This window comes from Coregonus lavaretus (assembly GCF_964263955.1).
Source record: "Coregonus lavaretus genome assembly, contig: HAP1_SCAFFOLD_2545, whole genome shotgun sequence".
In the NCBI taxonomy this organism is placed as follows: Eukaryota; Metazoa; Chordata; class Actinopteri; order Salmoniformes; family Salmonidae; genus Coregonus; species Coregonus lavaretus.
The window spans coordinates 1,105-27,916 of record NW_028163865.1 but is presented as its reverse complement, the minus strand read 5'-3'; the positions used below and the strand labels follow the sequence as shown (position 1 = coordinate 27,916).

The window sequence follows — 26,812 nt, the reverse complement described above, 5'->3', positions numbered from 1 at the left end:
CCACTCGTAACCTGTATTAATGGCACCTGTTTGAAATTGTTATCAGTATAAAAGACACCTGTCCACAACCTCAAACAGTCACACTCCAAACTCCACTCCCAGCTCTGTCTCTAACCCTGTCTAACCCGTTTAACCAGCCCCTCTAACGAGCGCCTCCCCTCCCATGGTCCTCTGTCCCTATAAGACTAGCCGTCAGCAGCGACGGTTTCGTGTTCTCTCTGACTCTCCTCTCCTCCATCTCTCCGTCCACCCGTTTCTCTGTCTGTCTGTCTGTGGATCTCTGAGTGACAGCCATCATGTTCGTTGCTCCACCTGGCTACCAGCCCGTCTACAACCCTGTGAGTAGCATTTCTCCTTGCCTAGTGTATATAGATATTATAGATAATATAGATATTATAGATATTATCTTCATCTACCACTCTTCATTTACTTTACTTCAAACTTTTACTCTACGTACCCTCTTGGATATTGTTGTGTCGAGTAAACGTTGCTAATTATGCTGTGATGACCAAGGAGAACCGCTGACGCTGTATTTTCATCATAAGGTTTATTCATAACAAAGGGTTACAGCGTCGATTTACAGATACCTGCAGATACCCGGAGAATAATCGCCCCATCTCTAATATGATTATTCTGCTTCTCCTCTGTCCTAACTGTGGTATATATTCTATGTAATCTGATATGGGTGTTCCCCTACAGACCAATCCCCTGTCCCCACACAACAGACTTCTTCTGTTCTATGGGGTGTCCCTCTAAAACTGCTCCCTCTAAAACTGAATAAACATCCTCTCAGGTTCCACTTGAAAACGTTAGCAAAGTCATAATTCTTCAGACACTACAATATCAACTCGGTTCTGTAGCGGTTCTGGTACAGGTTCCAACCAACATTTGCGCTTATAAATCAATCTGTGGAATTCGAGACGTGTATGCATATTCATGAGGCCAGCATAGAATCTCACTCTCCATTGAATACATGCGGTTGACGTCAACATCGCTCAAAAAACGTATTCAAATAGCGAGATGTATCCACCAATCGGGAGCTTGACAGCCCGCCGTTCCGCTCTGTGGACAACGAATCCCATTGTTACGGCAGAGACATAAGCATCTCATAATTATATCCAGTTTATCTGCCGTGATCATAACAGAGATGGAAGAGGAAGCGAGACATCCGGCTCCCTGGTCTATTTATTGCCCTCGCCGGTGCCCCAGAGCGAGACATCCGGCTCCCTGGTCTATTTATTGCCCTCGCCGGTGCCCCAGAGTGAGACATCCGGCTCCCTGGTCTATTTATTGCCCTCGCCGGTGCCCCAGAGCGAGACATCCGGCTCCCTGGTCTATTTATTGCCCCCACCGGTGCCCCGGAGCGAGACATCCGGCTCCCTGGTCTATTTATTGCCCTCGCCGGTGCCCCAGAGCGAGACATCCGGCTCCCTGGTCTATTTATTGCCCCCACCGGTGCCCCGGAGCGAGACATCCGGCTCCCTGGTCTATTTATTGCCCTCGCCGGTGCCCCGGAGCGAGACATCCGGCTCCCTGGTCTATTTATTGCCCCCACCGGTGCCCCGGAGCGAGACATCCGGCTCCCTGGTCTATTTATTGCCCCCACCGGTGCCCCGGAGCGAGACATCCGGCTCCCTGGTCTATTTATTGCCCCCACCGGTGCCCCGGAGCGAGACATCCGGCTCCCTGGTCTATTTATTGCCCCCACCGGTGCCCCGGAGCGAGACATCCGGCTCCCTGGTCTATTTATTGCCCCCACCGGTGCCCCGGAGCGAGACATCCGGCTCCCTGGTCTATTTATTGCCCCCACCGGTGCCCCGGAGCGAGACATCCGGCTCCCTGGTCTATTTATTGCCCTCGCCGGTGCCCCAGAGCGAGACATCTGGCTCCCTGGTCTATTTATTGCCCTCGCCGGTGCCCCAGAGCGAGACATCCGGCTCCCTGGTCTATTTATTGCCCCCACCGGTGCCCCGGAGCGAGACATCTCACTGGCTCATTGTTTCTGGTCAGTGCGGGGCGAGCGGGGAGCGGACAATAAGTAGACCAGAGCCAGCTGTTCCCTCTCTGGCGTGAGCATGCCAGAAATTATGGTGGAACCGTGAGTTTATGCAGAAAAGCATGCTCATGCGCGAGAGAGAACGCCCACAAAGTCAATGGACGGCCTGAGTCAACTATCTTCATTTAAAATCCACCATCTTTGATCCTTCGATCCTAGTGCAGCAGGAGAGAGTGGTTTCGTTGCTCTAGCATATTCAGCGATCAATTTATAGCCCCACTTTATCAAAGTAATCTAAAATAATTCATAGATTTTAAACAAAAAACACTTTCTGTTTGTCATAGATGGATATCTATATGAGATGAAAGGCCAGTTCCTAATGAGTTCAGGAGGCCAGGCTACAGCCCTGTACGATGTTCAGAAGGGTGTGGGCTAGCCCAAGAATGTACATAACAATGTTGGTTATGCATCTTGTTGACATTCATCCAAGGACACCTTAGCTGTGTTCTAATACTCATACTAGCCGCACTAAATGTACTATTTGTGACGTAAATTGAGTATGTAATATGCTTATTGGTCATAGTATGGATATAGTTAGTATGCCAAAAGTTCCCGGATGTCGTACTACATTCGCCAAAATACGGAGTTTACAAGCAGTGGATATTGTTTCCGGTGCTTTTAGGGCCCATAATCCAATTTTTCAGAAAATGGGCGTAGCTTCACAATATTTTCAGATTTGAAGAAAATGGCGGAAAATATTCAGCTGAAGTCCGACGAGAGCGGATACAAATGTATTGCTTAATCTAATTATGACAAATGTTAAGAAAATGTTGAGCAATGTAATAAAGTAATGACTTTTCAAATAAACTACATTACACATTATGTTGGCTGACAATTTGTTAGCTACGCTATCCTTATGAACCGCATAGCATATCATTACAGCAGTATGTGTACCGGTATGTTAGGTAGCTACTTAACGTTAGTTGGCTACTAATACATAGCACTTGTCAGTATTTTAACTATATGCTATCTAACTAACTCCCCAACGTTTATTGACTTGATTATTCACGTCATTCTTAGCTTAGCTAAGTGGTATAGTCGCTGTGCGTTCTCAATGGACATTGTTAATTGAGGGTGCGTTCGTAATTTTGTTCTGGCTATCTACTCTGATTTCAGAACACTCTCGACTGAGTGTGCCAGAGCGCAGAATATTAACTAATGAATTTACGAATGCTCAACACCCGTTGAATATGGCTGGTTTCAGTAAACGTTGGTAAAAAAGCGTAATTAAATTGTTGCCAGCAGCACAGTTACAGTCACCAACACTCTGGATAACATGAAAACAGCCTAACCAGCTCTGCTAGGTTACATTTTTATCATATTTGTACTGTGTACTTGAGCTTGTGTCCTCAAAAGTGACTACACCTCAACAATTTCATTTATAACAATTTTTATCAGAAAGGTGAGATTATAATCTTTCTGCCAGTATAAGCATTACTAGTTATTGTTTATGGCCCTCTCATGATAAATAATTACTTTTGGGCAGATTCTATTTAGGCAGATATCAACATTTTGACATTACATTTAACAGGAAAAGTTCCCAGACTGCATCTCTACTTGTGTATAGTTGTTTTTACTTCCCAGACTGCCTTGCATCTATACTTGTGTATAGTTGTTTAACGTTTACTATTTCCCAGACTGCCTTGCATCTATACTTGTGTATAGTTGTTTAACGTTTACTATTTCCCAGACTGCCTTGCATCTATACTTGTGTATAGTTGTTTAACGTTTACTATTTCCCAGACTGCCTTGCATCTATACTTGTGTATAGTTGTTTAACGTTTACTATTTCCCAGACTGCCTTGCATCTATACTTGTGTATAGTTGTTGAATTGTTATCACTGTGTGTTGTGTGCAGTGTATCCCCTATGTGGGGCCGATCTACGGCGGGCTGAGATCAGGGATGTCTATTTACATCCAGGGAGTCATCCCCCACGAGATCACCAGGTGAGACTCACAGCCTCTGAGGATTGGAAGAATGTTACACATATCAGATTGTAACGTTTGAAGGGCGACAACAAGGGAATTTTGTTTACACATTTATACACACATATTTATACAACAGGTGGGTCTAATCCTGGATGCTGATTGGTTAAAACCGGATTCCAGCCGGTGTCTATTCCACAAGTTACCACCGGCTAAATCTATTATGTTAAAATGCCTATTTACTCTGTTCCATCTGACTGCCCAATCCACTGTCTCATCAGCCCAACCAGGCAATTTATATACTAGATCTACACTGTAAAAAGCATCTAGACATTATCATTTCTTTTAGACATTTAGTTTTCAACAGCGGAGATTTGTAACAACATTGCTGTGTGTCTCTCCGACGTTTGCAAAAAAAAATGTATATAGCAATTCGAACTCCAGCTATCCTATGGTAATGAACGTGTCAGGAGTCGGGACGAGACAGACGGGCTGGCAGCTTTTCTCAGCCAGTCGAAATCATGAATCAGCATAATTTGTATGGCTATATACAAAGAAATGTCAAAGGAAAAATACGAAATGCAGCTAGTTTGCTGTCATTCCATCTTCAGTTTGAAGTGATTGTGTTAGCTGTGTAGTTGAACAGGGGCTTGGCGAGAGAGCAAATGTTGTATGCCAGGCGAAATCGCATGTCACTAGCTCATTGTTATGGATGTTATTATCCCCCCAAAATCACTAGAAAACATCTTAAACAAACGCAAATGCAGCTACTTTGCTGTTATTCTGGCTGTTTGAAGTGACTGTGTTAACCAAAGTTGGCTAGCTAGCAGACAAGGGATAAGAACGTTGCCAGCCAGTATGGCAACGGTACATTTAGAACGAACGACTGGGTCGTGTCCATAGATTTAGAATGAAAAGACTTAACAACTGGGTCACGTCTCTGGCAATCGAACCGGTAGATCGAACGACCAGCCAGCTTGGGTAGCAACCCTAGATTTGTGTCGGGACTATATCTCGTGGAATGATGAAATAGTATAAATAAATTCATCAAAATAACGTCAATTATTTTAATATGTTGGTAACCCGCTGTATAAAGGGGAAAATGCCCTCGAAGCTGGTGTTTGGAGGATATGTTGGCACAGTTTTTCTTCGTTTCGGGCCTAACAACACACATATCCTCCAAACACCGGCTTCTCTGGCATTATCACTTAATTACCTGTCACGCCCTGGCTCTGGGGACTCTTGTATGTCAAGCCAGGGTGTTAGTTTCTTTGTGTAGTGTCTATGTTTCGTTTTCTATGTTCTGTTCTAGGTTATGTGTTTCTATGTTGGCCGGGGTGGTTCTCAATCAGAGGCAACGTGAATCAGCTGTTGCTTGTTGTCTCTGATTGGGAACCATACTTAGGCAGCCTGTTGTGCACTTGTGTTTTGTGGGATCTTGTTCCGTGTTGGTTTGTGTTGTTAACCGAGGACTTCACGTTTCGTTTGGTTGTTTTGTATTTTGTATCGTGTTGCCAGTACACTATTAAAAAGATGTACGCATATCACGCTGCGCCTTGGTCCAATCATTATGACGATCGTGACATTATCATGGAATTCCAAACTACCCCCATTGTATAAAACCAGAAATACCTGACAGTTTGCTGTCTCTGGGACACATATACGAGACACCTCATAGAAGTAGCATTCTAGGGCCTCCCGAGTGGCGCAGCGGTCTAAGGCACTGCATCGCAGGGCTTGAGGCGTCACTACAGACCGAGTGGCGCAGCGGTCTAAGGCACTGCATCGCAGGGCTTGAGGCGTCACTACAGACCGAGTGGCGCAGCGGTCTAAGGCACTGCATCGCAGGGCTTGAGGCGTCACTACCGACCCGTGTTCGATCCCAGGCTGTGTCACAATCGGCTGTGACCGTGAGTCTCATAGGGCGGTGCACAATTGGCCCAGCGTCGTCCGAAGTAATGAACAGAGCGTTGCCGTTTATCCCTTACATAACTAGGGCTCTGGAGTTTGGTCTGGTCAGCTCAAATGGTAAGAAACAACTCCAGACGCTACCGGTGTTACTTGTGTCCGCTCTGTTCATTCTATGTCCTCTCCAACACCCCCTCTAGCTTCCACATTAATCTGCAGTGTGGAGAATCTGAGGGCAGTGATGTCGGCTTTCACTTCAGCCCTCGCTTCGACAGCTGGGACAAGGTGGTGTTCAACAGCTGCCAGGAAGGGGAATGGGGTTCAGAGGAGGAGATCCACAACATGCCTTTTAGCAAGGGAGACGCCTTCGAGATGGTCATCATCATCAAACAGGAGGGTTACCAGGTCAGATATAGATACTATATAGATATAGATATAGATACTGTATAGATATAGATACTGTATGGATATAGATAAAGATACTGTATAGATATAGATGTAGCTATAGATTCTGTATAGATATAGATACTGTATAGAGATAGATATAGATACTGTATAGAGATATAGATACTGTATAGAGATATATACTGTATAGAGATAGATATAGATTGTGTATGGATATAGATATAAATAATGTATAGATATAGATACTGTATAGAGATAGATATAGATGCTGTGTAGATATACAGTACCAGTCAAAAGTTTTAGAACACCTACTCATTCAAAGGTTTTCAGTGCCTTCGGAAAGTATTCAGACCTTATTCTAAAATTGATTAAATAGTTTTTTTCCCTCATCAATCCACACAATACCCTATAATAACAAAGCAAAAACTGTTTTTTTAGAAACGTTTGCTAATTTATATATTTTAAAAAAAAACGTAAATATAACATTTACATAAGTATTCAGTCCCTTTACTCAGTACTTTTTTTGCGATTACAGCCTCAGGTTGTCTTGGGTATGACGCTACAAGCTTGGCACACCTGTATTTGGGGAGTTTCTCCCATTCTTCTCTGCAGATCCTCTCAAGCTCTGTCAGGTTGGATGGGGCGTCGCTGCACAGCTATTTTCAGGTCTCTCCAGAGATTTTAGATCGGGTTCAAGTCCGGGCTCTGGCAGGGCCACTCAAGGACATTAAGAGACTTGTCCCGAAGCCACTCCTGCGTTGTCTTGGCTGTGTGCTTAGGGTCGTTGTCATGTTGGAAGTTGAACCTTCACTCTAGTCTGAGGTCCTGAGCGCTCTGGAGCAGGTTTTCATCAAGGATCTCTCTGTACTTTGCTCTGTTCATCTTCGCCTCGATCCTGATTAGTCTCCCAGTCCCTGCCACTGAAAAACATCCCAACAGCATGATGCAGCCACCACCATGCTTCACCGTAGGGATGGTGCTAGGTTTCCTCCAGATGTGACGCTTGGCATTCAGGCCAAAGAGTTCAATCTTGGTTTCATCAGACCAGATAATCTTGTTTCTCATGGTCTGCGAGTCTTTAGGTGCCCTTTGGCAAACTCCAAGTGGGCTGTGAGGTGCCTTTTACTGAGGACTGGCTTCTGTCTGGCCCCTCTACCATACAGGCCTGATTGGTGGAGTGCTGCAGAGATGGTTGTCCTTCTGGAAGGTTCTCCCATCTCCACAGAGGAACTCTGGAGCTCTGTCAGAGTGACCATCGGGTTATTGGTCACCTCCCTGACCAAGGCCCTTCTCCCCCGATTGCTCCGTTTGGCCGGGCGGCCAGCTCTAGGAAGTGTCTTGGTGGTTCCAAACTTCTTCCATTTAAGAATGATGGAGGCCACTGTGTTCTTGGGGACCTTCAATGCTGCAGAAATGTTTTGGTACCCTTCCCCAGATTTGTGGCTCGACACAATCCTGTCTCTGAGCACTACGGACAATTCCTTCGACCTCATGGCTTGGTTTTTGCTCTGACATGCACTGTCAACTGTGGGACCTTATATAGACAGGTGTGTGCCTTTCCAAATCATGTCCAATCAATTGAATTTACCACAGGTGGACTCCAATGAAGTTGTAGAAACATCTCAAGGATGATCAATGGAAACAGGATGCACCTAAGCTCAATTTTGAGTCTCATAGCAAAGGCTCTGAATACTTATGTAAATAAGGTATTTCTAAAAACTTGTTTTCGCTTTGTCATTATGGGGTATTGTGTGTGATTGCTGAGGAAATTGTTTTATTTAATCAATTTTAGAATAAGGCTGTAACGTAGGCACTGTAGATATATATACTTTATAGATTCTGTATAGATATAGTTATAGATACTGTATAGATATAGATACTCTATAGAGATGATATACAGTATATAGATTCTGTATAGATATAGTTATAGATAATGTATATATAGATACTGTATAGATATAGATACTGTATATAGATTATATTTATATATATATACATATAGATATAGATACTGTATAGATATAGATACTTTATAGATATTCATACTGTATATATATATATATATATATATATATATATATATATATATATATATATATATATATATATATATATAGATATTGTATAGATATTGATACCGTACAGATATAAATACTGTATAGATATTGATACTATATATATAGATACTGTATAGATATGGATATAGATACTATATAGATACTGTATATGTATAGAGATAGTTACTGTATAGACATAGATATTTTATAGAGATAGATACTGTATAGGTACAGTTATTGATACTGTATAGATATAAACTGTATTGATATAGATACTTTTTCATTTGTATTTATTTAACCTTTATTTTGACAGGGAAGACATTGAGACCGAATGCATCCATAACAACACAATATAAAATACACATTCAACACTATATAATAGCAGCTGCACTTTGATAAATACTATCAACATAATCAAGAACAGATAAAAAGGTTGACTGAATAATTTCCTTCCTGCTGCTTAGAGAAAGGCACGATCTGATTCTGTAGAAAAAAAACTACTTTAAATCTTAGCTTCTTAACCAGATCATCTATATGTTTTTTTTTTTAAACCTTAGTATTAATATGCGGAAACGAGTGAACATGTAGTTCATCTGAAACAATCTTACGAGAGTTTAAAAACAACATGTATTTTGTTTTGCCCGTATGAAGCACAAGTTTTAAATCAGCAAGGAACTCCTCTAAAAGCTATAAAACCTGACTGTAGTTTTGACAGATCAACAGTCGAGGCAATAGCATACATAACGGTATCATCTGCATATAGATTAATAAATTTAAAAAATAACAGACTGACCAATGGTGTTTGTATAAATAGTGAAGAGAACAGGTCCCAAAATCAACCCCTGAGGGTATAAATTCAGACTTAACCCCATCCATCACGATGGCCTGAGTTCTGTCACTAAGATAATCATGAAACTATGAACAGGTGTCAGAGCTCAGGCCTGTTGAGGACAACTTTATTCAATAAAATAACACGATCAACAGTATCAATCTTTTGACAAGTCCGCAAACAAAGCAGTACATTTCATTTTAGTGTCTAAAGCATTGACAAGATCATTAACAAGTAAAGTATATACAGTTGAAGTCGGAAGTTTACATACACTTAGGGTGGAGTCATTAAAACTTGTTTTTCAACCACTCCACACATTTCTTGTTAACAAACTATAGTTTTGGCAAGTCGGTTAGGACATCTACTTTGTGCATGACACAAGTAATCTTTCCAACAATTGTTTACAGACAGATTATTTCACTTATAATTCACTGTATCACAATTCCAGTGGATCAGAATTTTACATACACTAAGTTGACTGTGCCTTTAAACAGCTTGGAAGATTCCAGAAAATGATGTCATGGCTTTAGAAGCTTCTGATAGGCTAATTGACATAATTTGAGTCAATTGGAGGTGTACCTGTGGATGTATTTGTGAACGTGGTACCTTCAGGCGTTTGAAAATTGCTCCCAAGGATGAACCAGACTTGTGGAGGTCTACAATTTATTTTCTGAGGTCTTGGCTGATTTCTTTTGATTTTCCCATGATGTCAAGCAAAGAGGCACTGAGTTTGAAGGTAGGCCTTGAAATACATCCACAGGTACACCTCCGATTGACTCAAATTATGTGAATTAGCCTATCAGAAGCTTCCATGACATAATTTACTGGAATTTTCCAAGCTGTTTAAAGGCACAGTCAACTTCTGACCCACTGGAATTGTGATACAGTGAATTATAAGTGAAATAATCTGTCTGTAAACAATTATTGGAAAAATTACTTGTGTCATACACGAAGTAGATGTCCTAACCGACTTGCCAAAACTATAGTTTGTTAACAAGACATTTGTGGAGTGGTTGAAAAACAAGTTTGAATGACTCCAACCTACGTGTTTGTAAACTTCCGACTTCAACTGTATGTGTGTGTGTGTGTGTGTGTGTGGGTGGGTGTTTGTTACCAGTAAATACAGAGTCGTATTACACAAAGACACGCAACGCACATCCTGATATTGTCCCTGTTGTTGTTCCCCTTCATCTCTCTCACATCATGTCTCAACTCGCAGTGACAAAGAGGAGAGAGAAAAACACTGAGCGTAAAACGAGAGGAACTGAGGGAGAGATAATAAGTATGGAGAGCGAGGGGTATAGGGAAGGTATGTGTGTGTGTGTGTGTGTGTGTGTGTGTGTGTGTATGTTTATGTGTGTGTGTGTGTGTGTGTGTGAGGTGGGGTTAGTGCTGCTACACTCTTGTTTACCTCTGAAGAATAGCCCCGGGTACAGTTCCAGCCAGCTAGTTTCAGAATTACAGCCACAATCGTCTATATACCACGTTAACATGCCTGGGGACGGAGGACATTGTTGTCTGACCAACGCGTGGCAGTGTGGAGCAACATCTGTCTGCTCCCTCCCTCTCTCTCTTAAAACAAGTTTTAATGACTCCAACCTATGTGTATGTACATTTCCAACTTCAACTGTATACACTACCAGTCCAAAGTTTGGACACACCTACACATTCAAGGGTTTTTCTTATTTTTTAAAAAACTATTTTCTACGTTGCATGACTGTACGTCTGTAGAGTCTGGTAGCAACAGTTTGATGTGTGTGTGGATGACTGTATGCTGAGGTGTGAAGAGTCAGTTCAGGTAAATCAATATATAGAGATATGTAGACGGTCATAGTCGTACATCCAAGATATATTATTTGACCATGATTAACAATGTATAAATATACATGTAGATATAGGTATATACAGTGGGGAGAACAAGTATTTGATACACTGCCGATTTTGCAGGTTTTCCTACTTACAAAGAATGTAGAGGTCTGTAATTTTTATCATAGGTACACTTCAACTGTGAGAGACGGAATCTAAAACAAAAATCCTGAAAATCACATTGTATGATTTTTAAGTAAGTAATTTGCATTTTATTGCATGACATAAGTATTTGATACATCAGAAAAGCAGAACTTAATATTTGGTACAGAAACCTTTGTTTGCAATTACAGAGATCATACTTTTCCTCTAGGTCTTGACCAGGTTTGCACAGGGATTTTGGCCCACTCCTCCATACAGACCTTCTCCAGATCCTTCAGGTTTCGGGGCTGTCGCTGGGCAATACGGACTTTCAGCTCCCTCCAAAGATTTTCTATTGGGTTCAGGTCTGGAGACTGGCTAGGCCACTCCAGGACCTTGAGATGCTTCTTACGGAGCCACTCCTTAGTTGCCCTGGCTGTGTGTTTCGGGTCGTTGTCATGCTGGAAGACCCAGCCATGACCCATCTTCAATGCTCTTACTGAGGGAAGGAGGTTGTTGGCCAAGATCTCGCGATACATGGCCCCTTCCATCCTCCCCTCAATACGGTGCAGTCGTCCTGTCCCCTTTGCAGAAAAGCATCCCCAAAGAATGATTTTTCCACCTCCATGCTTTACGGTTGGGATGGTGTTCTTGGGGTTGTACTCATCTTTCTTCTTCCTCCAAACACGGCGAGTGGAGTTTAGACCAAAAATATATATTTTTGTCTCATCAGACCACATGACCTTCTCCCATTCCTCCTCTGGATCATCCAGATGGTCATTGGCAAACTTCAGACGGGCCTGGACATGCGCTGGCTTGAGCAGGGGGACCTTGCGTGCGCTGCAGCATTTTAATCCATGACGGCGTAGTGTGTTACTAATGGTTTTCTTTGAGACTGTGGTCCCAGCTCTCTTCAGGTCATTGACCAGGTCCTGCCGTGTAGTTCTGGGCTGATCCCTCACCTTCCTCATGGTCATTGATGCCCCACGAGGTGAGATCTTGCATGGAGCCCCAGACCGAGGGTGATTGACCGTCATCTTGAACTTCTTCCATTTTCTAATAATTGCGCCAACAGTTGTTGCCTTCTCACCAAGCTGCTTGCCTATTGTCCTGTAGCCCATCCCAGCCTTGTGCAGGTCTACAATTTTTACCCTGATGTCCTTACACAGCGCTCTGGTCTTGGCCATTGCGGAGAGGTTGGAGTCTGTTTGATTGAGTGTGTGGACATGTGTCTTTTATACAGGTAACGAGTTCAAACAGGTGCAGTTAATACAGGTAATGAGTGGAGAACAGGAGGGCTTCTTAAAGAAAAACTAACAGGTCTGTGAGAGCCGGAATTCTTACTGGTTGGTAGGTGATCAAATACTTATGTCATGCAATAAAATGCTAATTAATTACTTAAAAATCATACAATGTGATTTTCTGGATTTTTGTTTTAGATTCCTTCTCTCACAGTTGAAGTGTACCTATGATAAAAATTACAGACCTCTACATGCTTTGTAAGTAGGAAAACCTGCAAAATCGGCAGTGTATCAAATACTTGTTCTCCCCACTGTATATAGGGGGGTTGTGTAATATATACCGTATTTTCCGCACTATAAGGCGCACTTAAAAGCCTTTAATTTTCTCAAAAAATGACAGTGCGCCTTATAATCCGGAGCGCTTTATATATGGATCAATTGGTTAATTGGTTGATCCATACTGGTTGTACATGGCGCTCAAGGCGCTCTGTCAAAATGTTTCAGCATGAAAAACCAATAAAAACAATTTAATAATAATGAAATGTTTCAGTACGACTGGTAAACTACAAAGCCGCACCGCTTGCAGCATTACGGCTACCGTAGTCAGTAAACACCGGTACTGTGCTTACTCACAGTCCCACACCACTTGTGTGTGTGTATAAAGACCCCAAAATGGCACCTTTCAAGAGACACGCTTACGACGCAGAGTTCAAGCTCAAGGCTGTCGGTCACGCAGTAGAATATGGGAATAGAGCAGCAGCGAGAGAATTCAACATTAATGAATCAATGGTATGGAAGTGGAGGAAGCAAGAAGATGACCTGCGCCAAGTAAAGAAGACTAAACAGGAGTTTCCGTTCAATTCGGACACTGAAGAAGAAGAATTCGAGGGATTCGTGGACGGGGAAAGCTTTACGTGTTATACGTAACTGAACAATGTTGAGTTATGCACTAACGTTTGATTTAGTGGTATCAGACTGTTTCTTTTACTACGTGTTTACTGAATCAGGGAAAAGTTCCCCTCCACGTTTGGGAGAAGAGTGAGCAAGGCTGGGAGATATTATTAATATGCACATTAACGTTTGAACAACGTTACCATGGGAGTGAACGGAGTTGTCAGAACGCTTAATAAAATTTGACTTTATCTGACTGTTTTGTTGACATTCCCTTTAGCACAGCTCCATCTAGTGGATGCATAACGCAACCCCAGTCAAACGTTTGACTTCAGTATCTTCTATTCTATGCGCCTTATAATCCGGTGCGCCCTATATATGAAAACAGTTCTAAAATAGGCCATTCATTGAAGGTGCGCCTTATAATCCGGTGCGCCTTATAGTGTGGAAAATACGGTAGTTATATGGGGGGGTTGTGTAATATATAGTTATATAGGGGGGTTTGTATATAGAGATCGATACTGTTAGATTTTATTTGACCATGCATGGTCAACAATTTACTGCAGTAAACACCATAATGCATTTGATTGAATTGAGGCCAAAATAATGTTTGGTTTACATTTGCTGTTCTATCCTCTATGACAGGGGTCAGCGGGGGGTCAGCGGCCAGATCTCAAAATATAAAGATTTTTTATTTATTTGATGTTTTTAATGAATAAAACTAATAACAGATTAAACCCATTTTGGCCAAGGGATCCGTGAAATAAGTTTACAGGGTGTAATACAATACAATCTAACATTATTCATCTACAATTTTTGTTCTTAACCCTGGGCAACATGGGTCTGGGAGGCTCTGAGGGATATTGGTATCCACAGTATTCCACCAATTATACATTTTTAAACTCAATACTTCTCTCTACCCCATGACAAAATATGTAGGATTGCAGGAAATTAGCTTGAACTGCAAAATATTCTCTCCGATGCCAATAGGCTGGCCTTTATAATTTTATTTCCTAGGGCCCGAGACTTTGTTCGTTCGGCCATGCACTGCCAAAGTCATAGTAAAACTCCTTGTATGCTATTTTTATCTCACTTAAGTTGTGTTCTGATTTGGAAGGGGTCCCTGATGAATTTGCTATCACATAAGGGGTCCCTGATGAATTTGCTATCACAAAAGGGGTCCCTGATGAATTTGCTATCACAAAAGGGGTCCCTGATGAATTTGCTATCACATAAGGGGTCCCTGATGAATTAGGTCAGGGTTAGACCATAGTTGTGTATGGTCACATGAGCTGATGTGTTTTTCTGTCATAGGTAACCGTGAACGGGCAAGACCTTCATGTGTTCAACTACCGTATTCCAGTTGAGAGTGTCAATGCCCTGCAGATAGGCGGCGACGTTTCCATCCAGACCATCACCGTCATCGGGGTGAGACTGGGGCAGGGGGGTAGGAGTAGGGTGGTAGGGACAAGGGGCTTTTGCACGGGGGTAGGGAGCAGGGGCAGGGGGCAGGGGTCGGGGGCAGGGGGGGTAGGGGGGTGGGGGCAGGGGGGCAGGGGGGTAGGGGTAGGGAGCAGGGGCAGGGGGGCAGGGGCAGGGGGGCAGGGTGGGTAGGGTGGTGGGGGCAGGGGGGGTAGGGGGGTAGGGAGCAGAGGCAGGGGGGCAGGGGTCGAGGGGTAAGGGTAGGGGGGCAGGGGTAGGGGGGTAAGGGTAGGGGGCAGGGGCAGGGAGGTAGGGGTAGTGGGGTAGGGAGCAAGGGGGCAGGGGGCAGGGGGGTAGGGGTAGGAGTAGGGTGGTAGGGAGCAGGAGCAGGGGGGTAGGGAGCACGGGCAGGGGGTAGGGGATAGGGGCTGGTGCAGGGGGCTGGGGTAGGGGATAGGGCAGGGGGCTGGGGCTGGGGCATGGGGCTGGGGCATAGGGCTGGGGTAGGGGATGGGGCATGGGGCTGGGGCATGGGGCTGGGGCATAGGGCTGGGGTAGGGGATAGGGGCTTTGGGCTAGGGGAGGGAATAGGGGGAGGGAGCAGTATGTTAACACACTTCAGGGTAGAAGTTTCCTTCTGTTGCCCACAAATCTAGTGTCAGCGTACCCTTCCCAAATCCTACAGGGAAGATAATTGCTTTATCGTCTGTCATTTGTATGTTAATTCTTTGGTTCAAAGCTTCGGGTGGCAGTTGCAACGAAAACATGGGATGAGACAGGAGGAAATTAAAAAAGGTGGAATTCATGAATTGTGGCGTAACTGTACATAGAGATATATACTCATGAATGTGTGTCTTAGTGTGTCATAAACTCTGGATAACATTTGGTGTGTTTCCCACCATCAACAGGGAGGATATCCTGCTGGCGATGAAATCGGGGTAAGTTGGTAGTTGGTGTGTCTGTTTCAACAAATGCCATTAAATGGATTTGTGTTCCCTCCTGTCAATGCTTATCAGACAGGGGGATCCTTACATTTAGATGGCAATGTTAGACATTTGACCAGGTCCCCAGCACGTTGGTCCCGTGTAGCTCAGTTGGTAGAGCATGGCGCTTGCAACGCCAGGGTTGTGGGTTCGTTATGAAGAAAAAAAAAATTATGCACTCACTAACTGTAAGTCGCTCTGGATAAGAGCGTCTGCTAAATGACTTTTTTTTTTTAATGTATAAATGTTGATAGGCTATATGCTTCACAATAAATAAATAAATAAAATACCTGAATCAGAGGGTTGTGATATCTTGTTGTATCAAGCTGGATACCCAGGTGGCATGAGGATACCCACAGGGTGGTGGCATGAGGATACCCACAGGGTGGTGGCATGAGGATACCCACAGGGTGGTGGATACCCACAGGGTGGAGGATACCCACAGGGTGGTGGATACCCACAGGGTGGAGGATACCCACAGGGTGGAGGATACCCACAGGGTGGAGGATACCCACAGGGTGGTGGATACCCACAGGGTGGAGGATACCCACAGGGTGGAGGATACCCACAGGGTGGTGGCATGAGGATACCCACAGGGTGGAGGATACCCACAGGGTGGGGGATACCCACAGGGTGGAGGATACCCACAGGGTGGTGGCATGAGGATACCCACAGGGTGGAGGCATGAGGATACCCACAGGGTGGAGGATACCCACAGGGTGGAGGATACCCACAGGGTGGAGGATACCCACAGGGTGGTGGCATGAGGATACCCACAGGGTGGTGGCATGAGGATACCCACAGGGTGGAGGCATGAGGATACCCACAGGGTGGAGGATACCCACAGGGTGGAGGATACCCACAGGGTGGAGGATACCCACAGGGTGGTGGCATGAGGATACCCACAGGGTGGTGGCATGAGGATACCCACAGGGTGGAGGATACCCACAGGGTGGAGGATACCCACAGGGTGGTGGATACCCACAGGGTGGTGGATACCCACAGGGTGGAGGATACCCACAGGGTGGAGGCATGAGGATACCCACAGGGTGGAGGCATGAGGATACCCACAGGGTGGAGGATACCCACAGGGTGGAGGATACCCACAGGGTGGAGGATACCCACAGGGTGGAGGATACCCACAGGGCGGAGGATACCCACAGGGTGGTGGCATGAGGATACCCACAGGGTGGTGGCATGAGGATACCCACAGGGTGGTGGCATGAGGATACCCACAGGGTGGAGGATACCCACAGGGTGGTGGATACCCACAGGGTGGTGGATACCCACAGGGTGGAGGATACCCACAGGGTGGGGGATACCCACAGGGTGGAGGATACCCACAGGGTGGAGGATACCCACAGGGTGGGGGATACCCACAGGGTGGAGGATACCCACAGGGTGGGGGATACCCACAGGGTGGTGGCATGAGGATACCCACAGGGTGGTGGCATGAGGATACCCACAGGGTGGAGGATACCCACAGGGTGGAGGATACCCACAGGGTGGTATGGGGTCACTACTACTGCTGCCCCTGTTCTGTTCTCTAACACTTCACTCTGTCTCACCCACAGTCAAACCTGCCGGTCATGGATGGACAGCCAATATACAACCCTGTAAGTAACATCTCTGTGAGTCAGGATGGATTTGTTTTGTCCTAAGTATACATACAGTGGGGAGAACAAGTATTTGATACACTGCCGATTTTGCAGGTTTTCCTACTTACAAAGCATGTAGAGGTCTGTAATTTTTTTATCTTAGATACACTTCAACTGTGAGAGACGAAATCTAAAACAAAAATCCAGAAAATCACATTGTATGATTTTTAAATAATTACTTTGCATTTTATTGCATGACATAAGTATTTGATCACCTACCAACCAGTAAGAATTCCGGCTCTCACAGACCTGTTCCTTTTTCTTTAAGAAGCCCTCCTGTTCTCCACTCATTACCTGTATTAACTGCACCTGTTTGAACTCGTTACCTGTATAAAAGACACCTGTCCACACACTCAATCAAACAGACTCCAACCTCTCCACAATGGCCAAGACCAGAGAGCTGTGTAAGGACATCAGGGATAAAATTGTAGACCTGCACAAGGCTGGGACGGGCTACAGGACAATAGGCAAGCAGCTTGGTGAGAAGGCAACAACTGTTGGCACAATTATCAGAAAATGGAAGAAGTTCAAGATGACGGTCAATCACACTCGGTCTGGGGCTCCATGCAAGATCTCACCTTGTGGGGCAACAATGATCATGAGGAAGGTGAGGGATCAGCCCAGAACTACACGGCAGGACCTGGTCAATGACCTGAAGAGAGCTGGGACCACAGTCTAAAAAAAAACAATTAGTAACACACTATGCCGTCATGGATTAAAATCCTGCAGCGCACGCAATATCCCCCTGCTCAAGCCAGCGCATGTCCAGGCTCGTCTGAAGTTTGCCAATGACCATTTGAATGATCTAGAGGAGGAATGGGAGATGGTCATGTGGTCTGATGAGACAAAAATAGAGCTTTTTGGTCTAAACTCCACTCGCCGTGTTTGGAGGAAGAAGAAGGATGAGTACAACCCCAAGAACACCATCCCAACCGTGAAGCATGGAGGTGGAAACACCATTCTTTGGGGATGCTTTTCTGCAAAGGGGACAGGACGACTGCACCGTATTGAGGGGAGGATGGATGGGGCCATGTATCGCGAGATCTTGGCCAACAACCTCCTTCCCACAGTAAGAGCATTGAAGATGGGTCGTGGCTGGGTCTTCCAGCATGACAACGACCTGAAACACACAGCCAGGGCAACTAAGGAGTGGCTCCGTAAGAAGCATCTCAAGGTCCTGGAGTGGCCTAGCCAGTCTCCAGACCTGAACCCAATAGAAAATCTTTGGAGGGAGCTGAAAGTCCGTATTGCCCAGTGACAGCCCCGAAACCTGAAGGATCTGGAGAAGGTCTGTATGGAGGAGTGGGCCAAAATCCCTGCTGCAGTGTGTGCAAACCTGGTCAAGACCTACAGGAAACGTATGATCTCTGTAATTGCAATCAAAGGTTTCTGTACCAAATATTAAGTTCTGCTTTTCTGATGTATCAAATACTTATGTCATGCAATAAAATGCAAATTACTTACTTAAAAATCATACAATGTGATTTTCTGGATTTTTGTTTTAGATTCCATCTCACACAGTTGAAGTATACCTATGATAAGAATTACAGACCTCTACCTGCTTTGTAAGTAGGAAAACCTGCAAAATCGGCAGTGTATCAAATACTTGTTCTCCCCACTGTATATACAGTATACACTACATTCTGTCAGTGAACTGACTCCTGTCCTGTGTGTCTCAGCCTGTCCCGTACTCCCTCATGATTCCAGGAGGGATGTGTCCTAAGAAGACCATCGTCATCAGAGGCATGGTGCCTCTAGGAGCTAACAGGTCTGTAGTACGCTAACCCCTATCCTCTATCCCCTAACCCCTAACCCCTATCCCCTAACCCCTATCCCCTAACCCCTATCCCCTAACCCCTATCCCCTATCCCCTAACCCCTAACCCCTAACCCCTAACCCCTATCCCCTAACCCCTAACCCCTATCCCCTAACCCCTATCCCCTAACCCCTAACCCCTAACCCATCAGAGGCATGGTGCCTCTAGGAGCTAACAGGTCTGTAGTACGCTAACCCCTAACCCCTAACCCCTATCCCCTTATCCCCTAACCCCTAACCCCTATCCCCTATCCCCTAACCCCTAACCCCTAACCCATCAGAGGCATGGTGCCTCTAGGAGCTAACAGGTCTGTAGTATGCTAACCCCTAACCCCTAACCCCTAACCCCTAACCCAAACTGTAACTATGCCACTCAGGAACATTCAACATCACCTTGGTAAGCAACTCTAGTGTATATTTGGCCTTGAGTTTTTGGTAATTGTCCTGCTGTGTCTGTTGGATAGCAGAATTAACCAAGTTTTCCTCTAGGATTTTGCCTTTGCTTAGCTCTATTCAGTTTCTTTTTTATATTAAAAAAAAAAGCTCCCTAGTCCTTGCCGATGACAAGCATACCCATAACACGATGCAGCCACCACTATGCTTGAAAATATGAAGAGTGATACTTAGTGATGTGTTGTGTTGGATTTGCCCCAAACATAACGCTTTGTATTCAGCACAAAAAGTTAATTTCTTTGCCACATTTTTTGCAGTGTTACTTTAGTGCCTTATTGCAAACAGGATGCATGTTTTGGAATATTTTTCTTCTGTACAGGCTTCCTTTTCAATGTATTTCACTGTATTCACAAGCATTGCGCCATGCGTCGGGTTCAAACTGTTAGGGCTTGGTCTGCACTCCGCTCCACAATGATTTAATTAGCCGACATGTCTTTAAAATATATATATTATCAACTGTTACTAATGATCCTCAGCACCACGGCCGTGACGGCGTTTACAGAGGAAGCAAATGAAGGTAAACGAAACAATGAAATGTAATGACAATGTAGACTATAACAACTGAAGGGAACTAACAGTAAATTGTCCGTGTAATATGTGTTGTTATTAGGCCTATTGACGGTCGATACTGATAGTGGCTAATATTTAACATGATAGAAATAGGAAACAGAGAAAGTCGGGGTAGCCTATGATAAACCTCTAAAAGTCGAAGACTTTGGGGGTGTGTTTCTACTAAGCTAACATATGGAATTGTTTTAAGATGTTCATACCATGGATCATTTAGCTATTTGATTTTGAATTTGTAGGTATAAAAAAAAAAATGATTTGATAACATATTGAATTTGGCCTTTACTACTATAGCTCATAGAAATGCATAGAACACATTCATAAATGGCAAAACAGACCCCTTGACTCTTTCCACATTTTGTTACATTACAGCCTTATTCTAAAATGGATTAAATAGTTTTTTTCCTTCACAAATCTACACACAATACCCCATAATGACAAAGCAAAAAACGGTTTTTAGACATTTTTGCTAATGTATTACAAATAAAAAACGGAAATATGACATTTGCATTAGTATTCAGACCCTTTACTCAGTACTTGGTTGAAGTACCTTTGGCAGCGATTACAGCCTCGAATCTTCTGGGGTTTGACGCTACAAGCTTGGCACACCTGTATTTGAGGAGTTTCTCCCATTCTTCTCTGCAGATCCTCTCAAGCTCTGTCAGGTTGGATGGGGAGCGTTGCTGCACAGCTATTTTCAGGTCTCTCTAGAGATGTTAGATCGGGTTCAAGTTCGGGCTCTGGCTGGGCCACTCAAGGACATTCAGAGACTTGTCCTTGTCATCAACTAGTCTCTTAATAAATCATAAGGAATAAGCCAAACCGTTCGTACGCTACAGACGTTTTTGTGAGAAGACTGATTTTCTGGACGTTTCATGGTCTGACAAACACCGCTGTAGCTTGGTCACCTTCCACCGCAGATGAGGAAGGCCGACATCGGCGGATGCGGTGGATTGAGACGCAGCCCATGCAAAAAAAACAGATATCTCTAACTTAAGACATTCAAGCCCATCGCTGCAAGTTAAAAGGCTGTACGATTTAAATTCTGCATTACGGCAACGCATTTCATACATTTTATTGTGGGGGACGCAGTTGATATGCTTCAGTTTGCTGACATATGACTGGTTTCACATTTGTCTCCAGCGATTATAAAATAGATCTAAAACAAGTGTAATTTACAGTATGTTTACAATTCCCTTATCCAAATAGATTTACCTAGCTCTTATAAATAGCTGTTATCAAGTTGTAAATTACAGTACGAAGAGTGGAGAATTATGTTATTTTTATCTGAAAAAATAAAGTAGATGTTTTTTCAACTTGGAACCAGTCTTGGAACTAGACGTTATTCATGGTTTCCTCACGTGAAGGTGGTGAATTATGAGGGAATTAGGTCAGAATATGGTGTGTCTGTAGACACACCTCCGCCACACCTTCATTTATTCGATCTCCAGCCCCAAACGAATAGCGGGTGAATAGCATGCTGTTCTGATGCTTAAATTCAAGGTCAAAATACGCATAGAGAGAAAAGTGCATAGAAATTGAAATACTTTTCCATTTACGTGGACTTAACTCGAGTCGGAATCGACCGCATTATGCATACAACTGACTAAATGTAATCATAATTTGTATTGGGGTACGGTGGCCATTGGCTCAACTTACCCCAAGGCAAACATTTTGACTTTATTAGCCCACACAGCTACTTTCATGCTAGGTTTAGGACCTCCTATTGTAGCTTATAGAGACCCCAACGGATGTATAAAACTATCTTAAAACGATCTACTTTGGTTTAGATACAACCACCATGAAACCTCTAACACACATTCATTTGACTGTTGGGACCCAACTTGCTTACCGCTTTTCCCATGTGGTTTCTTCCTTCAGACTCCATGAAATGATCACATCTTCCTAAATATTTGGTCACATGATACATTTTGTGTATGGTTTGCCAGAAACAAGGGTGGCTCAACTTACCCCACTCTCCCCTCCTGTGTGTTGCAGGTTCAACATTAATAACTTTGTGGTGGGGTTCTGCGTGTTGCAGGTTCTCTATAAACTTTATGGTGGGCGGCTCGCGGGACATAGTGTTCCACATCAACCCTCGTCTACAGGAGGGAGAGGTGGTGAGAAACAGTTTGATTGGTGGGAGCTGGGAGACGGAGGAGAGAGAGATCAGCATCAACCCCTTCCAGGAGGGACAGTACTTTGACGTGAGTACACAAGGAACAGGTCTGTGTCCAAAATGTTACCCTATTCCCTATACAGTGAACTACTTTTGACTAGGGCCTATGGGGTGCACGATGTATGGAGTAGGGTGCCATTTCGGATGCAGACCATGTCTGTGGACATATATCAAATACAAGTTCAAAGTCAGATAAGTGTCCTTTCTGTTTGTCATCACACTCATTCCTCATCAAGTCTCTATGGGCTCTGTTTTTATGATTATTTCTCTCTCTCTGTCTCTCTCTCTCTCTCTGTCGCTCTCTCTCTCTCTCTGTCTCTCTCTCTGTCTCTCTCTCTCTCTCTGCCTCTCTCTCTCTCTGCCTCTCTCTCTCTGCCTCTCAGATGTCTATCCGTTGTGGGAACCAGCGGTTCAAGGTGTTTGTGAACGGGCAGCACTTCTGTGACTTCTCCCACCGCTTCCAGAATTTCAGTGAGATAGACACCCTGGAGCTGGAGGGAGACGTGCAGATCTCATACGTACACTTCTGAGCCAACACACACACAATACTACACACACACACACACACACACACAATACTACACACACACACACAATACTACACACACCATGATTCAACATTGTGCTTCTGTAATCAGACCATTATTAGATGTTAATTAGATCCTAAGAGAGAGAATCAAAGTAATCAAACTATGTTAATAAAATAAATACCAAAGCCATCTGTTACTCCTTATTTCATGTACTGCAACAGGCAGACAGGATCCACACAGTGGTGTAAGGAATGCACTGTACACATTTATTTCATACAAAATAAGTATAAAAATCTGTTTTAAAAACCACAGAAGTGACAATAATATGTGACTGTCATCACATTCTTCACCTCCCAATCAGATACATGGAAACCAATGAGCAACATTTAAACCAATTAGATTAAATGGAAACCAATCAGATCACAGAATACTGGCTCTCTGGAATGAAGGCACATTGTAAAGTTATGACTGTATTGTATTCTAAGACTCTGTATATCAGGAAAGGGGATGTTCCATATCATACCTTGGGGGAATATCGCTATATATCGTAGTTACAAAGTCCACTTTTCTTTTGTCTTAATATTTTCCAATTCCAATTTTGGTTAGTTGTAAAAAAAGTATTTACAAATTCACATGGTGAAAAATAAGTTTAACTCATTCATAACATTGTTGTGGGAAAATGACATCACCGTATGTATAACTGAGCCTAATGTATCTGTGTTGTGGTGTACTGAACAGCACATTGGAATAAAGAATACATGGATGGGAAAACATTATTCAAATGTTTTCATTCTAATACAGACTACTGTACCAGCTGTCTACCTAATACAGACTACTGTACCAGCTGTCTACCTAATACAGACTACTGTACCAGCTGTCTACCTGTGCATTGAGTTAGAATGTAAAGTACCAAAGCTGGTGTAGGATCATGTACATCGAGTCTTTTACTGGCGCTGAACAACATGTTGATAAAATGCTAGAAAATATTCATCCTACTATGATAAATCCGTCTGACGTCGTGCTTTGTGGTCCATGCAGACCGTTGCATTGATAAGGTTGATATGAACACAATTTGAAAACGGTTACTGACGTACAGGTTTCATCGCAGGCTCTCAACAGGCCCACCAAGGCCCACCAAGGCCCATCAAGGCCCACCAAGGGCTCTATTTAATCTGGAAAGATTCCGCGATTAGAAATTGAAAGGTCATTTCCAAAACGAGCCGACATATGCATCGTTTACTGTGAATGCGGTCTCCGCTAAAAACTGATACTTCCACAATGCGGATTGAATAGAGCCCCAAGAATACATGGAAATTACATTAAAACAAAAAAAGATAATAAGCCTAAAAATACATAAAAAACCAAAAGACAATAATGATATAAAAGGACACGTTAATATTAGTGCAAAGGTCTTATACATAAAACAAAATCGAATACACACGTATAAACAAAATGGTGTAACAGCAACACTGTGCTTTGAGCCACAACTACGTTGAGAAGGATCGAGTGTGGTGTGACCCTCAGGTAGCCATAGTGACTATCAGGTAGCCATAGTGATCCTCCGGTAGCCATAGTGACTATCAGGTAGCCATAGTGATCCTCCGGTAGCCATAGTGACTATCAGGTAGCCATAGTGATCCTCCGGTAGCTATGGGTTAAACCAACATAAGGTTACATCCTATATCTTACTGGTCCTACGTGAACTTATCAATCAGGGTTGGGGTCAATTCCATTTAAATTCCAGTCAATATAGGAAGTACACTAACATTCCAATTCCATGCTTTTCAATGAGAAAAATGTGGAATTGGAATTTGGTTTGCTTTCAGAATTGAACTATCAATAGCTATTCCATTGCTTTAATTTAGCAAACAATGACCTCAATGTTATGTATGCTTGACAGCAGCTTCAGTTGACCTGCTGATCTGTTGACCTGCTGACCTGCTGACCTGTTGACCTGCTGACCTGTTGACCTGCTGACCTGTTGACCTGCTGACCTGCTGACCTGTTGACCTGCTGACCTGTTGACCTGCTGACCTGCTGACCTGTTGCTTTTCCCTTTCTCTTCCACTCACAACATAAAACACAACAGGCCGAGACAGGGTGAGACTGGGTGAGACAGGGTGAGACAGATTGAGACAGGGTGAGACAGGGTGAGACAGGGTGAGACAGGGTGAGACTGGGTGAGACTGGGTGAGACAGGGTGAGACAGGGTGAGACAGATTGAGACAGGGTAAGACACATGGTGAAACTGGGTGAGACAGGGTGGACAGATTGAGACTGGGTAAGACACATGGTGAGACAGGGTGAGACAGATTGAGACAGGGTAAGACAGGGTGAGACTGGGTGAGACAGGGTGAGACAGATTGAGACAGGTTAAGACACATGGTGAAACTGGGTGAGACAGGGTGAGACAGATTGAGACAGGGTAAGACAGGGTGAGACTGGGTGAGACAGGGTGAGACAGATTGAGACAGGGTAAGACACATGGTGAGACAGGGTGAGACAGGATAAGACAGATTGAGACAGGGTAAGACAGGGTGAGACTGGGTGAGACAGGGTGAGACAGGGTAAGACTGGGTGAGACAGGGTAAGACAGGGTGAGACAGATTGAGACAGGGTGACACGGTGAGACAGGGTAACACAGGATTAGACAGGGTAAGACAGGGTGAGACAGGGTGAGACTGGGTGAGACAGATTGAGACAGGGTAAGACAGGGTGAGACAGGGTGAGATAGATTGAGACAGATTGAGACAGGGTGAGACAGGGTGAGACAGATTGAGACAGGGTGAGACAGGGTGAGAGATTGAGACATGGTGGAACTGGATGAGACAGGGTGAGACAGGGTGAGAGATTGAGACAGGGTGGAACTGGGTGAGACAGGGTGAGACAGGGTGAGACAGATTGAGACAGGGTAAGACAGAGTGAGACAGGGTGAGACAGGGTGCGACAGGTTGAGACAGGGTGAGAGTCTGTGTTGAGATCCATCCATTCAAGATGGACAGTCTTATCCTGTTGATAATGGTTAGAGGACCAAGGTAGGTCACATGACTCCATTATAGTTAGACATAGGTTAGTCTCTTCTGTCTCCCACCCATTGTGTTACGTAAATCCATTCACTATTCATTATCATGGCCTCTATCCCACCGGCAGGGCCGTTCATTATCATGGCCTCTATCCCACCGGCAGGGCCGTTCATTATCATGTCCTCTATTCATTATCATGGCCTCTATTCATTATCATGTCCTCTATTCATTATCATGGCCTCTATTCATTATCATGGCCTCTATTCATTATCATGGCCTCTATCCATTATCATGGCCTCTATCCCACCGGCAGGGCCGTTTATTGTATTAGTTCCATATAATCTATGATTTGTCCTCTGCTCCAATGCTTTCTGGACGGTTGCTTCAGTTAGCTGGACATTTCCAGTATTATAGCTCCTGAGTTGACACTGTATACTATATGGCAGGCGTGGTATTAGTTGGTACTCTGTAGATCACTATATGGCAGGGAGGGTATTAGTTGGTACTCTGTAGATCACTATATGGCAGGGAGGGTATTAGTTGGTACTCTGTAGATCACTATATGGCAGGGAGGGTATTAGTTGGTACTCTGTAGATCACTATATGGCAGGGAGGGTATTAGCTGGTACTCTGTAGATCACTATATGGCAGGGAGGGTATTAGTTGGTACTCTGTAGATCACTATATGGCAGGGAGGGTATTAGTTGGTACTCTGTAGATCACTATATGGCAGGGAGGGTATTAGTTGGTACTCTGTAGATCACTATATGGCAGGGAGGGTATTAGTTGGTACTCTGTAGATCACTATATGGCAGGGAGGGTATTAGTTGGTACTCTGTAGATCACTATATGGCAGGGAGGGTATTAGTTGGTACTCTGTAGATCACTATATGGCAGGGAGGGTATTAGTTGGTACTCTGTA

General features: G+C 44.1%; 1 protein-coding gene and 1 long non-coding RNA gene across 2 annotated transcripts; one reads left to right on the top strand and one right to left on the bottom strand.

The window, feature by feature from the left end:
* Positions 1-296: 296 nt before the first annotated feature.
* On the top strand, positions 297-22,867 carry LOC311117699 (galectin-4-like; the record flags this gene model as incomplete). The annotated part of the gene is made up of 10 exons (XM_084192626.1): positions 297-338; positions 1,210-1,944; positions 3,915-4,003; positions 6,091-6,295; positions 14,575-14,688; positions 15,591-15,620; positions 17,240-17,281; positions 19,003-19,091; positions 22,200-22,365; positions 22,721-22,867. 10 exons carry the CDS (start codon positions 297-299, stop codon positions 22,865-22,867), a joined length of 1,659 nt encoding a protein of 552 aa, XP_084048752.1.
* Positions 22,868-23,098: 231 nt separating this feature from the next.
* LOC311117701 lies at positions 23,099-26,397 on the bottom strand. Its single transcript, XR_014611703.1, has 2 exons — positions 23,750-26,397; positions 23,099-23,689 (listed from the first exon to the last, which is right to left on the bottom strand). It is a non-coding gene; the product is annotated as an uncharacterized lncRNA (long non-coding RNA).
* Positions 26,398-26,812: the final 415 nt, after the last annotated feature.